The sequence below is a fragment of the Mastomys coucha genome, unplaced genomic scaffold (assembly GCF_008632895.1).
Source record: "Mastomys coucha isolate ucsf_1 unplaced genomic scaffold, UCSF_Mcou_1 pScaffold6, whole genome shotgun sequence".
Lineage (NCBI taxonomy): Eukaryota > Metazoa > Chordata > Mammalia > Rodentia > Muridae > Mastomys > Mastomys coucha.
In genome coordinates, this window is record NW_022196912.1 from 79,980,316 (window position 1) to 79,995,731 (window position 15,416).

The 15,416-nt window shown below is 41.6% G+C and overlaps 1 protein-coding gene across 1 annotated transcript in view; it reads left to right on the top strand.

Moving 5' to 3' along the window:
* The first annotated feature begins 821 nt into the window (after nucleotides 1-821).
* The window catches only part of Fancm (FA complementation group M), a 62,209-nt gene continuing 47,614 nt past the window's right edge, over nucleotides 822-15,416 (top strand). The window contains 5 exon segments of the mRNA XM_031355445.1: nucleotides 822-1,400; nucleotides 2,103-2,275; nucleotides 3,556-3,633; nucleotides 10,031-10,189; nucleotides 13,269-13,400. Coding sequence (XP_031211305.1) covers nucleotides 917-1,400; nucleotides 2,103-2,275; nucleotides 3,556-3,633; nucleotides 10,031-10,189; nucleotides 13,269-13,400 — 1,026 coding nt within the window. The 5' untranslated portion in view covers nucleotides 822-916.

A 15,416-nucleotide genomic window follows, 5' to 3' on the forward strand; every position in this document is an offset into this window, starting at 1 on the left:
AAAAAAAAAAAAGATACGAAGTGTATGCCTGTAGCAGTTAGGAGCCTGTATAGCCCCTTACAAGATGAGGCAGGACATTGGCCAGCTCAAGACCATCTTGCTGTGTTCCAAGCCAGAGTGGGCCTCAGAGTAAGATCCTGTGCGAAACAAAAACATATGGAGGAAAACAGAAAAAGAAATCCCAGGACAAAAATGTGTTTGTTTTAGTTTCTCAATGAATACAGGACCAGAGCACATTCACTTTCTTTAGACAGACAAAACACCAAAACTACCATTTGTAACCCAAGACTGCATCTTCTCAGCATAGATGGAGAAAAATATTCATTATTCAACTCTACTTTTGCTTCAATCATGTTACGGTCACCAATGAATGAATGAATGCTTGCCCCGGGATTACAAAGTTATGTATCTTAACACTGTATGCTGTATCACGTTAGCAGTGACACCTCATTTGCAGCAGAGCAAAAACTACATTCTATTAACTTAAGTTACTCTTGGTCTGGAAACTCTGGTAGCCAAGGATGATCTTGACTTCCTGATTCTCCAGACTTCCACCTCAGGCTAGAGCCACCTCGCCAGGTTTGAGATTGCCTTTAGGCCGGCTCGAGGGAGGGAAGGGTAAAAAAAAAACGAAAACAAGCAAAACAAAACAAAACAAAACTCTCCAGGACGCTTCATCCAGACACCCGCCCACTCCACACAATACGCATGCGTTCCAGCTGGTTTCCGGAATGGCAACCAATCATCTTCCCGTCGCAACACCGGCGGCGGGTTCTTCAACCCGACGGGCTGAGGCCAGTCCCGCCCCCGGGGTTCCACTGTGTCGCTGGCGGGAGACTCATGGGCGTCCGGGTCGCGGCAGTTGCGCTGCGGTCCGAGCGGGTTCCTCAGCGGAGCTCCGCTGCTGCTGGGCACCATGAGCGGACGGCAGAGAACGCTCTTCCAGACGTGGGGCCCGAGCCTCGTGCGAGGCGCCGGCGCCGGCGTTCCGGGCTGCGGCCAGCCGCGCTCGCCCGCGGTGGCGGAGGCGCTGCCGGAGGAGGACGAGGACGACGAGGTGCTGCTAGTGGCGGCGTACGAGGCTGAGCGGCAGCTGGATCCCGAGGATGGCGGCTTCTGCGCGGCTGCGGGAGCCCTGTGGATCTACCCCACCAATTGCCCCGTGCGCGACTACCAGCTGGACATCTCCCGGACCGCGCTGTTCTGCAACACCCTGGTGTGCCTGCCCACCGGGCTGGGGAAGACCTTTATTGCCGCCGTGGTCATGTATAATTTCTACCGCTGGTACCCTTCTGGCAAGGTGGTTTTCATGGCACCCACGAAGCCCCTGGTGACACAGCAGATGGAAGCCTGCTTCCACGTGATGGGTATTCCACAGTCTCACATGGCTGAAATGACAGGTATCTTGAGAAAAACTAGACTCCCGGGGAAAGGCTGGCTCTTGTGGAAATAAACTGTGCAGGCAGAACTACCAACGCAGATGTGTTCTTCTTACATTCTCAAAGAACATCGTCTGTCTGTAGCAAAGCCCAGTCTGATGCATAGACTTTCTCTAGTTACCTTCAGAGGTGTCTTGTAAATTGCCATTGTTTTGAAACATTTGTGGGTGAGTGTGTGGGAGGATGCTAAACATATTTCTTAGCATCCTTCCCAAGAAAGATTTCCCCGTTGAAGAATTTGCTACTCCTCAGACCTTATATTCTTCGGTAGGCATTATTTAAAGACATTGTAGTTCCAGTCTTAGACAAAAGTCGCCTTTGACCCTTGGGTTGCATCACAGCTCCAGGGTGTAGCATTAAGATTGTCCAATTGTTCTCCCTGTAAGTAGAGTACCAGAGCATGAATGTATTCAGAAAAGTAGCCAGACTATTTATTTATGTCTATAGATTATGGTCTGAAGTTTCCGAGCGTTCGCTGTCTTGCTGTCTGTCTCTTCTGTTTTGTTTTTAGACACAGTCTGGCTGTATGCCTTGGCTGCCCTGGAACCCCATGGGTAGAGCAAGCTAGCCTTGAACTTACAGTTACCCTACGTCAAGCTCCAGAGTCCTGGGGTTCCGGGGGACTGCCACCACACCCTGCTCTGCCATAACTTTTATTCACAGGTTCAACTCAAGCTGTTAACAGGAAGGAGATATGGTCCAGCAGGAGGGTTCTTTTCCTGACACCTCAGGTCATGGTAAATGACCTTACTAGAGGGGCTGTTCCTGCTGCCCATGTGAAGTGCCTTGTGGTGGATGAAGCTCATAAGGCTCTTGGGAACTATGCTTACTGCCAGGTAATCATTTTGTCAAATGCTGTTTTGTACAGGACGCATATATTGTTAAGGGGCATTTGGGGGAATAATTCTCGGTGATGGGAAATATTGCTAGTGTGATTATAAAAGCCTTGCATTCACTCTGTCAGAACAGAGGGTGATGGGAAATCTCCCTTGTCCATTTAGATCTGTGTTTGCTGCTTTTTTCCTTTTCTTTTCTCTTTTCCTCTTTATTTCCTTCTTCCTTTCTTTCTTTCTTTCTCTTTTTTCTTTTGTGAGCATCTCTCTATGTAGCTTTGCTAGCCTGGAATTCACTACGTAGACCAGGCTGGTCTTGAACTCCCAGAGCTCTGCAGGCCTCTGTCTGATAGGCATGTGCTAACCACACCCAACTCTCTGCTGTTTTCTTAACTTTTTTGTTCTTAATTGGAGTAATTCTGCTGAGGTCTGCTTTGTGTATAATAGTATGCCTTTATATGTGGTGTCTAGCATCTTTAAAAAAATACTTTAGCCGGGCGGTGCTGGTGCACACCTTTAATCCCAGCACTTGGGAGGCAGAGACAGGTGGATTTCTGAGTTCAAGGCCAGCCTGGTCTACAGAGTGAGTTCCAGGACAGCCAGAGCTACACAGAAAAACCCTGTCTCGGGGGAAAAAAAAAAAACAAAAAACTTTAAATGGGGCTGAAGAGATGGCTCCGTGGTTAAGAGCACTGACTGCTCTTCCACAGGTGTGGAGTTCAATTCCCAGAAACCATGGTGGCTCAAAACCATCTCTGCTGGGATCTGATGCTCTCTTCTGGCACACAGGTATACATATAGATATATATTCATTTAGATAAAGGACTAATCATTTGTTAAAAAAAACAAAACAAAAAAACCTTGAATAATATGTTTGATCATTGGTCAAGATACAGTTTGAGTATCATTGAATCTAAGTCATTTGTTTCTGGCATAGAGTGATTGGTGGCAGTTCCATACACCAGGCTATCAGTATATCAATGGAGGCCTAACTATAAAAGACCAAACGTAATGCCTTGTTTAATTGAACTACTTTTTTTTCTTTTTAGATTTATTTATTTGTTATATCTAATTACATTGTAGCTGCCTTCAGAGACCCCAGAAGAGGGTGCTAGGGATGGTTGTGAGCCACCATGTGGTTGCTGGGATTTTAACTCGGGACCTTTGGAAGAGCAGTCAGTGCTCTTAACCACTGAGCCATCTCTCCAGCCCTAATTGAACCACTATTATTTTTACCTTGAGCAGATGAAATTAAAGTCCTTTTTTTTTTTTTTTTTTTTAAGGTTGTCAGGGAACTGGTCAAATATACCAATCACTTTCGAATCTTGGCTCTTAGTGCCACTCCAGGTAGTGATATTAAGGTAAGTACCGTGACTTTCTATTTATTTTGTGAAAGGAAATGCAAATTTTTACATGGGGCCAGATCAGTTTTCCAATTTAGTGTTTCCCTGGTGTGGCTTGAGGACATCTGCACAATTGTAGAAGTTTCTTTACAGTAGTAGCATCTGTCCCTCCTTCTTTTTCTCCCGACTCCCTTCTCTTCTTTCCTTTTTGGAGACTGGTTCTGGTCATGTTGCCAGGCAGGACTTCAACTTGCTCAAGGGATCATCGTACCTCAGCCTCCAGCTTGGTTATGACTGCAGGCCTGAGCCTGCAGCAGCTGGTCTGGGCCTTGAATGCAGAGCCAAGCATGCTATGCCTGAGCTTTTCTGAGGTCCTAGCCTCTTTTTTAGTATTTATTGAGCCACGGTCTCCCTAGGCAGGCCCGATCCTTGCCTTACCCTCCTGAGCATCTCAGGTTGTAAGCCTGTGCCACCTTAAGGGCCTAGCTATGTATTTTTGTTTGATTGATCACTTGTTTGTTTGTTTTTAAGTTTGATTTTTCACAATTTTTGCCATCACGATAATTTGTAGAAGATATAAAATGTTTATATGACTTTCACCTTGCTTTTCCTGGTGTTAGTATTGGTATAACTATAAATTTAAACCACAGTATTAAAAGGACAAAATAATACCTCCTCTGCACATCTTACTGAGTTTTTCCAGTATGTCCTCACACATACCACCCCCATGATGTTTTTTTGCACTCTGCATTGTGATCAAAAATCCTACTTTGGTTAAATAAGATGTCCCTTATTTATTCCCATCCAAGATGTGATGATAGTTAAGTCTTACTTCCCAGGACTATATGCCTTATTTAAAAAAAATAATTTATTTAGTATGTCTGTGTGAGGGTGTCTGATCCGCTGGAACAGGAGTTACATCCAGTTGTAAGTTGCCCTGTGGGTGTTGGGAATTGAACCCCAGTCTTCTGGAAGAACAGCTAGTGCTCATAAGCGCGGATCCATCTCTCCAGCACTGACTGTAAGCATGAGCTGTTTTGTAGAATGTCACGCAGCTTGGGTTTGTCTGGTACTTTTGTGGTATTCTAGAAATGAAGTAGAACCTTTCTCAGCATAGGCCAGCTAGGAATGCATGCTCTTGATTGGACTGGTTAAAGTTCTGGTCTTCTGTGTTGTAAACTTCCCTTTCTTACCTTGTGGAGGTGAGTCACTGAAAGCATGCACACATCCTACTCCAGCATCTAGTTTCAGTTCTAGCTGCAGCAGTTATTTCTTTAACATTTAAGCTTTGTCATTTCTTCCTTCCTTTCCCTAGTTTCTTAGTTTTTTTTTAGTTTTTGATAAAGGGCTTTATGTAGTTCAGGATGGCCTTGATCTCACTACGTAACTGAAGGTGACCTTGAACTCTTGCTCCTCCTGTCTTCCTGAATCCTGGGCCTATAGACTTGCAATCGCGAGGCCAAAGGAATGCTGTGCTGGGGATGAACCCAAGTCGTACCTGCTAGGGCAAGTATCCACCACTGCAATGTGTTCCTAGTCTAAGATGGCATGTGCTGTATGATCTCTGCAGTAAAGACCAGGGTTCTCTCAAAACTGTTTACTTCTTCATTTACTTATGTTCATATACACTAGTGCATATTTGTTGTTTTTCTGTGGACTAAATCAGGCATTATTTTGTTGCCAGTTGTCCTAGCTTTGCCCATTGGGAACATTTTGAAATGGCTCCTGTGTCTGTTAGACATGTACCACCACACCACACCTAACCCTAACCACATCACACCACACATCATACACCACACTACACGATACCACACCACACCACACTACAACACACACAACACTACAACATCACACCACACATTAAACACCACACCACACATCACCACACATACTACAACACACATCATACCATACCACACATCACACACCACACTACACCATCTGATTTTTTTTTTTTTCTAGACAGGGTTTCTCTGTGTAGCCCTGGCTGACCTGGAACTCACTCTGTAGACTAGGCTAGCCTCGATCTTAGAAATCTGCTTGCCTCTGCCTCCCAAGTGCTGGGATTAAAGGCGTGTGCCACCATTGCCTGGCTACCATCTGATATTTTTAAAGGCATTTCTTACCCCCTGGTATGACAAAATAGTGGGTTGTTTTTATTTTTTGTTTTTTGTTTTTTCTGCTCTGGCCATGGAATCAACCATTTCTCTTTGGGCACTAGTAAAAAATGCAGACTTTCCCCACTTAGTACAAGTAATTGAACCTGAACTTCACGCTGTGCATGCAGTTTGCTACTTAAGCAATACCCTAATCCCCTAGTCAGATTCTGAATTTTATTACACAACATCCTGATTTATTAGTAGTGTGGTCTTCATCTGCTGATGTTTTCTAAGGCTGCTTTACCTCTGACACACTGCAAGCCTCTTTTTTTCCCTCTGTGCATAATCTTGTTTTTATCCTTTGGTAATTCCATACTTCATACATAGTCTTCATGACAAGTAGAAATTGCATCTCTTCTTCTCCTCTTTATTAATGCTTAAATATACCCTTTTAAAGATCTATTTTAACTAAATTATCAAAAGCCAACTTTCCTTGTCATGTTGATTTTTCTTTCGATTATTTCTGTGTGTGAACGTGTGTATAAGTGGTGTTCTTGCTTGTGCTCAAACACAGAGCCCACAGGAGAGGGGCAGGCATCTAGCTCTATTACCCACCTCCTTTGATACAGGGCTTGTCATTTAACCTAGATGTAGGCTGGTAGCCATCCAGCCCAGGACTCCTCTGGTCTCCCTGTCTCTGCTCCTACAGTACTGGGTTGTAATAATGTACATACAGTCACATCCAGCGTCTTAGTTTTTAAAGTAACCTTTACTTGGACCCAGATGGAGGTCTTCATGCCTTTATAGCAAGCAGTCTTAACCACTGACTCATCTTTCCAGCCCTATTGCTTCTTCTTAATTTAAAATTCATTATAAGCTGCCTTTTTAAAAACTTATCTTTCCGCCCCAACTAAACTATAAATACATACAACAGTAGTTAAGCCCATTTTACCAATAGATTATTGCTAACCAAATGCCTGGTCTATGGAATTTTCCCAGATATTAGTTGAGGTGGTATGGTAGCTCACAGTTGTGATCCCAGCACTTTCTGGCCTAGCACAAGATCATTGCCTCTAGTTTGAGGCCACCCAGGGTTATACATTGAGATCCAGGCCAACCTAGCTAAAATGACACTATCTCTAAATAAATAAATATTGAGCAAAAACAAGAATATTGTTGAGTGACTGAAATCTATAAAGTATTTTTTTATATGTATACTTCTGTACATGCCTTTAGTTCCAGCACTAGGGAAGCAGAAGCAAGCAGATCTCAGTGAGTCTAAGGTCGACCCGGTCTATGCAGTGAGTTCCAGGCTGGCCAGAGCTACACAATAAGGCCCTGATAATAGATAGTAGATAATAATAAACGAAAGCCTTAATTTTGTTTGTTTAGTTGGTTGGCTTTGGTTTTTCAAGACATGGGTTCTCTGTGTAGTCCTGGCTGTCTGTCCTGAAACTCACTCTATCGGCCAGGCTGGCCTTGAACCACCTGCCTCTGCCTATTGAGTACACGGATTAAAGGTGTGCGCCACTGCCGCCACCACCGCCACTGCCACTGCCATCCAGCTGAAAGCCTCAATTTTATGAAATGGTGTAAATGTGGTACTCAGATCCATGGACTTCATACAGTATAGTGGGTGCATTTGTCCTATGCTAAGGCTTGGGTATACAAAGGTAATTGAGAGGAGATTGATTTTGAAAAGGTATTTTATTATTTTAGCTGTATAAATGTCTTGCCTCTGTCTATGTCAGGTATGCACCTTGTGCATACCTGGTGCCTAGAGAAGCCAGAGGAGGGTGTCGGATCCTCTGGAACTAGAGTTACAGACAGTTGTGAACTGTCATGTGGGTGCTGGGAGCTGAACCTGGATCCTTTGGAAGGACAGACAGTTCTCTTAACCATTGAGCCATCTTTCCAAACCCTAAGGTGTGGTTCTTACCTGAGAGGATTTTTTGAGTAAAACTAAGTTGGAATTCCTTCTGTTTTGTTTTATGTTTGTGAGATAGAGTATTACTTTGTAGCTCATGTCTGGGTTAAAACTTTGTACAAAGCCCAAGTGGCCCTAGGCCTTGAGGCCCTGCCAGGCATGTGGTTGCAGCCACAGGACGGACTTGTTTCTTTTCTTTTCTTTTTTTTTAATTGATTTAAGTTTTATTGTATTATGATGAGAAAAGATACATGATTTCAATTTATCTGAATTTGTTAACATTTAAAAACATATTTTAAGTAAGTAGAATTAAATCACATTCTTGTTTCCCTTTTGTACCCCAACTCCTCCCAGAGGACCCCCCCCAATACCTACAATACCTTTTTTGGTCATATTCTTTAAAATTTGTAAAATATTATAACAATATTAATGAGTATTATAAAAGTTGTTTGATATAAAACAACAATCAATTGTACAGTCTTATGTAGATGCTTGTCTACAGCAATACTGAAAATACAAATAATACATCACTACTAGGTTTTTTTTGTTTGTTTGTTTTGTTTGTTTGAGACAGGGTTTCTCTGTGTAGCCTTGGCTATCCTGGAACTCACTCTGTAGACAAGGCTGGCCTCGAACTCAGAAATCCACCTGCCTCTGCCTCCCAAGTGCTGGGATTAAAGGTGTGCGCCACCACGCCCGGCATAGTGTTTTTTTAAATGAACAAAAATAGATAAAGTCTTTTTGTTTGTTTGTTTTGTTTTTAGTAGAGCTTAAAATCTTGGCTTTTACTATGGTACAAGCCCAAAATAAGAATAATTTTTAGTCATTGGATTTCATTGTAATAAGGCTGTACTTCAGTGACCCTCACATCAACAAAGGATTTTACCTCCATAGTAGCTAAGCTAAGAGTTGACAGTTCTGCTGCCAAGGAATGAATTGTAGGCACGAGTTTTGGATACAGACTTCCTGCTATGGTCAAAGCTATTTGACTGGAGGAATTTCTTTTCTGGTCCAGTCTATTTGGAGTTCTGCAGGCTTCTTGTATGTTCATAGGCATCTCTTTCTTTAGGTTAGGGAAGTTTTCTTCTATAATTTTGTTGAACATATTTACTGACCATTACATTGGGAGTCTAAACTCTCTTCTATACCTATTATCCTTAGGTTTGGTCTTCTCAGTGCGTCCTGGATTTCCTGGATGTTTTGGGTTAGGAACTTTTTGCTTTTTGCATTTTCTTTGACTGTTGTGTCAATGTTTTCTATGGTGTCTTCTGCCCCTGAGATTCTCTCTTCTATCTCTTGTATTCTGTTGGTGATGCTTGCATCTATGACTCCTGATTTCTTTCCTAGGCTTTCTATCTCCAGGGTTGTCTCCCTTTGTGATTTCTTTATTGTTTCTATTTCCATTTTTAGATCCTGGATGGTTTTGTTCATTTCCTTCACCTGTTTGATTGTGTTTTCTTGTAGTTCTTTAAGGGGTTTTTATGTTTCCTCTTTAAGAGCTTCTAGTTGATTGCCTGTGTTCTCCTGTATTTCTTTAAGGGTGTCCTAAAGTCCTGTATCATCATCGTGAGAAGTGATTTTAGATGTGAATCTTGCTTTTCCAGTGTGATGGTGTGTCCAGGACTTGCTATGTGGGAGAATTCGGTTCTGATGATGCCAGGGAACCTTAGTTTTTGTTGCTTATGTTCTTAAGCTTGCCTCCCACCATCTGGTTATCTCTAGTGCTACCTTCCCTGGCTAAATCTGACTGGGGCCTGTCTTTCCTGTGATCCTGATTGTGTCAGAACTCCTTGGAGTCAAGCTGTCTCTGGGATCCTGTCATTCTGGGATCCTGTGATCCTGGGCCCGTTAGAGCACCTGGGAGTACAGCTTCCTCTGGGAATTATGGGACTCCCTGTAGAGTTTGTGCCCAAGGTCTGCTCAGGTCACTGGCCCAGACAGACAGGAAGCAACCTGAGCCACTGAGCCGGTGGAGTTCCTGTGTGCCTGGGTCCCAGTGTTGGGACAGATGTGTCCTCCTTACCTCCGATCCTCTGATCCTGGGCGGATCAAAGTGCCTGGGAGAGGAGCCACCTCTGGATGCTGTGGGACTGGCTGCAGAGTTTGCGCCCAAGTCTGCTCAGGGCACCTGCCCAGACAGACTGGAACTTGTTTCTTTTCTTAACTACTGATCATAGTGTCAGGGCTGTGGTCTTCTGACACAGTAGATCTAAGTCCCACTATATGTGTTAAGTGAGTGAAATTTACCTCAGAAAGATATTACATCATATATTCATTTATTATTATATCATTATGTTTTTGATACAGGGTGTCTTGTCTGTAGCTTAGGCTAGCTTCAGATTTATAAGTGAGCATGCTCTCTAACTTATCCCTCACTGTTTCTGTACAGGCTGTGCAACAGGTGATTACTAACCTACTGATTGGGAAGATAGAGCTTCGCTCGGAGGATTCTCCTGACATTTTGCCTTACTCTCATGAAAGGAGAGTGGAGAAGCTCGTTGTTCCTCTTGGGGAAGAACTAGGTGCCATTCAAAAGACGTACATCCAGGTAAGCTATTTTCATCAGCTTGGGGTTCTGATAAGTAAGCTGGTAATGGAATGATCTCAGAGTATAGTAAAGGTTATGCTGTACTTCATAGAGTATATACATGCAGCATTTCATTTCATTATAATTTTTTAAAGATTTATTCATTTATTATATATAAGTACATTGTAGCTGTCTTCAGACACACCAGAAGAGGGCATCAGATTGTTGTGAGCCACCATGTGGTTACTGAGATTTGAACTCATGACCTTTAGAAGAGTAGTCAGTGCTCTTAACTGCTGAGTCATCACTCCAGCCCCTCATTTCATTATAATTATAAAGTTGAAAAACATCTCTGAGATTGAAACTTTGGTAGGTCAGTCAGCCCTGTTTTCATATGTACTGAGCCATTTTTTTGTTTACAAAAATGGGCATTCGTGAAACAAATAGCCGTACACTGGCCGTGGTGGTGCTGGGATTGCCTCTGGGTACCTAGTGAACATACATCTAGATGACTCTGGGCTTTATTGGTTTTTTTCTTCCATGTAGCCTAGGCTGAATTCAAACTTGTGAACCCCTTCCCCATCCTCCTGAGTATTAGATTACAGGAATGGTGGGCAGTCCCTGAAAGCTTTATACCTCCACAGGGAAACATCTGGGTGAGGGAAGACTAAAACTCTGTTTAGTCCGATTTTAGTAACCTGTGCTTGGCTAATACTTCAGGAGTCTGACATTAGCTTGTTTATTTTTGCCATATTTAAGTACACCTCAAGTATCGAAACAAGTTTTTACATAACAATTCACTCAGACCCATGAGTACAATAAAGGTTAAGACATGTTTACAAACTACATATGGCTTCTGGTTGTCTTAGAAACAATGCTCAAGGGTCTAGGAAGAATGACTGAGGCATACATAACCCATAGCCCATAGGAGTCAGGATTCGGCGTGGCCCTAAGATAACAGAGAAGTCACTTAGGCTGTTGACATCTCTCACAAGGATGAATTTGATGGCCTAGAAGTCTCAAGGTTTTAGTGGGAAAGGGTCTGATAAAGCATAAATCTGGGGAGATCCAGGTGGAGACCAGCTCATTCGACAGCAAAGGATCACCAGGTTGTCAACTGCATTGTTCCCCTGCATTCTGGGAGAACAGGCTAAGATCGGCTCCCATTTGAGGGAACAGCTGTGTGTTTAACTTCCTGGCTCCTCTAGCGCATATGTGTGTGCACAAGTGAAACTGCACGAACTGTGTTCTCTCAGGAGAGGAAACAAGGACCTGAAATAAAGGGTTAGAAATGCAAGAGAAATAATGAACACCAAATCGAAATATTCCAATCAAGGTTCCAACTTTACTTATAGAGGCCAGGGTTTTTATAGTCACACGAAAATAAAACAGAAACCAAATCTCTAGGTTACATGATGTTTGCATAACATAAACACTGTAGTTTGGGTCAGTTGCCAAAGTCCTCAGCAACTTGGATGTCTTCAGGCAGTGGGTGTTTAGTATCTCGGTGGGTGGACTTCCAGGCAGCTACTTCAAAGGAGAACTGATAGTCTGCAGAGAGCTTTCGTTTAGCTCCCCAGGTGAGCTAGTAGCTTCCAAGCACAGACTGTCAGAATGTCAGAATGAGGATGGCTGGGCTGAAGTGGGAGGTAACACACAAGGACCTTTTTGCCCTCTCCAAGGGGTGTGGAAACATTCCTGGTGAGTGTGTGTGCTTGTACATGTATGTGTATTCCTAAATACATGGCCATATCCTGCTCAGTCTGTATAGTGCCTTGAAAGCTGACCAGTTTGTATTATACAAGCAGCTAGTGTGCTCTTCCATGGGGAAGGCTCTTTTGGCGCTGTCCGTACTCCTTAGTTGCCTATAGTTCTTCGTCTAGGGTTGAGGCCTCCTGAGCAGATTGTATGTTTTTTAAGTGAACTTTTGGACCACACTATGAAATGCACATATGCATAGATGTATATAAGTAGCATTGCACACAAACTGTGGCTCTGAATTTTCACAAAGTCAGTGTATCCATAATTCAGCCAGAAGTTTCTTTTTCTGTTTGAGACAAGGTCTCTCTGCCTATCCTAGAACGTACTATGTAGACCAGGCTGGCCTTGGATTCACCGAGATCTGCCTTTTCCTCCTGCCTCTTGGGTGCTAGCAGTAGTTTCTTTAGAATATTCTTATAATATGGTTCTCAAACGGAATCCCCACTCAGGTGATAGCAGTGTACTGCACTTTTGTTATTGCTTTAACTGGGAGCAGGGGGACAGGGGAGAAAGGGGGCCTAGTGTGCAGTTACTACTACTCCTGTTGTAAAGGGGCCAGGAAGTGACTGACATCCTGCAGTGTACAGAATACGCATCCATAACAAGGGATTCCCTGGCCCAATTACCAAATGCCAGTATTGCAGCCATTGAGAAGCTAGTATACTACTATTTTATTTTCAAAGACATTCTGTCTGTCTCCTAGGAAAAGAACCATGTGTTTTCAAATCTTCATCCTCACTGATTAAGAATGGTTTCCATTTTTCTCCCACTTATCCCACTAAGAGATGAAGTTTCTCTTTCCTCAAATTTGGGCTTGTCCTGATTTAGAAATAAGCTATTAGGCCAGGCATGGTCACACAGACCTTTACTCCCAGCTCTTGAGAGACAGAGGCAGGTAAATCTCTGTGAGTTCCAGCTTGGTCTACATGATGTTATTGTGGCAAGCCAGGGCTACATAGTGAGCACCTGCCACTATGGGGACAGAGGGAGGGAAAGAAGGAAAAAGAAAAGAAAGAAATAGGCTTGGGTGCTGATCAGTGATAGAGCACATGCTTGTGCCTTTCTTCTGTAAGACAGTGGGTTCAACCCTGAGTGCTGGAAAAGAAGTAGATATGCTCTTAAATTATAGTTGAATTTATGTTTCTGCTCACTTTTAGGTGGATTGGATATAAATGCCAATGCTTTAGAATTTTGATGTCTTGTGTTTAAAAATTATTTTCATAGTATATTTCATTAAATATAGAACTCTTAACACATACTTATAAGTATGTGATAACATCATTGTATTTGAAAAAGGACTTAAAAATAAACTTGAGCTAAATTTCTTTTAAATTTGCAGATTTTGGAAACATTTGCCAGCTCTTTGGTTCAGAGAAATGTTTTGATGAAAAGAGACATTCCCAATCTAACAAAATACCAGATAATTCTGGCAAGAGATCAATTTAGGAAAAACCCATCCCCAAATATTATGGTATGTATTTTTTTTTGTTTTGTTTTGAGTTTTTTTGTTTTGTTTTTTTGAGACAGGGTTTCTCTGTGTAACTCTGGCTGTCCTGGAACTCACTCTGTAGACCAGGCTGGCCTTGAACTCAGAGATCTGCCTGCCTCTGCCTCCCAAGTGCTGGGAGTGCTGCCCAGCTGTGGTATGTATTTTTAAATAAATTTTGTTGACTTACTAAATCTTTACTAAGCACTGGGTAAAATCTAATAATAATTTAGATATATATTAATTAATTCAGTAAGATAATTTCTTAGGTATATATTAGTTAATTCAGTAAGAGTTTACATGCAATTTATTGAAAGTGTGTTGGTTCACATTTCTTTTTTGTTTTTTTTGTTTTTATTGATTTAAGCTTTATTGCATTATGATGAGAAAAAATATAATTTCAATTTGTCTCATTTTGTTAACATTTAAAAATATATTGTAAGTAAATAGAATTACATCACATTCTTCTTTCCCTTTTGTACCTCAACTCCTCCCAGAGACCCCCCTTCAATACCTGCAATACCTTTTGGGGTTTTTTTGTCATATTCTTTAAAATTTATAAAATATTATAGCAATAAAAATGAGTATTAAAAAAGTTGTTTGATATAAAACAACAATCAATTGTACAGTCCTATGTAGATCCTTGCCTATAGCAATACTGAAAATACATATGTTTTTCTCAATATAAATTTGAAATAACTCCAAACATCTTAACTGTATATTTTAAAATAATACATCACTACTAGTTTTTTTTAAATGGACATAAATATATGAAGTCTTTTTGTTTGTTTGTTTTGTTATTAGTAGAACTTAAAATCTTGGCTCTTACTGTGGTACAAGCCCAAAATAAGAACAATTTTTAGACATTGGAGTTCATTGTAATAAGGCTGTATTTCAATGACCCTCACATCACCAAGGATTTTACCCCTATCGTAGCTAAGCTGAGAGTTGACAGTTCTGCTGCGCCAAGAAATGAATTGTAGGCATGAATTTTAGATACAGATTTCCTGCCATGGTCAAAGCTATTTGACTGGAGTGATTGTCCTCATTCTCACAGAGAACAGGTTACATTCATTTAAGAAATGGTGTGTGCATTAAGATGGTCTATCCATAAAGTCATTCACCAACTGTTTCAATGAACAGTGGTTCTGCTTGGAGGGTGGCACAGACATTAGGTGAGGGTAAGAATCTGGTTCATTGGCTGTGATAGTTTGGAAAAGCATTCATCTCAGAGAAAGAGTAACTTACAAAGTCCTTTTCTTCAAACTTGATGCAATAGTTACAAACATCAAGCAAGGCATTCAGTCTCACTCTTTGTTGTTCCCTTACAAGCCACCTCCTAAGTTAATTGTTTACTTTTCTTTTGGCTATATAAATAATATAGAAATATGTAAGCTGTTCTGAAAATCATAGTATAGTGTAAAAACATCAAATAAACAATCCTACTAATAGAGAGGCTGAGATAGGTGAAGCATGATTTCAAGACCCTTATGTGGTACACAGCAAGACACTGTCATGTATAAACAAGCAGAAAGTGTATATGGATTGTACAATATTGGACCTATTTCTCCAATTACCAAATTAGAGAGACTACCAGATGATAGCTAATTTCTGATTCCCATACTTTTGAATTTCAATCAATTAGCATATGTTGGTAATATTAATTTTCTTGTTTGTTTGTTTGTTTGTTTGTTTTTTCGAGACAGGGTTTCTCTGTATAGACCTGGCTGTCCTGAAACTCACTCTGTACACCAGGCTAACCTCAAACTCAGAAATCCGCCTGCCTCTGCCTCCCAAGTACTGGGATTAAAGGTGTGTACCACCACTGCTCGGCTGGTAATATTAATTTTTATATTAAGAAATATTAAGAAAAAGTAATTGTTATTTCCTGTTACTGTTGTTGTTAGAGGTGGAATTAAGTTTGTGTGGGTTTGTTGAAAGATTACTTTCTTGCTTCTTCTAGGGTGTAGTTTTGTTCCTTATGTTGGTTTTTTTCATCTA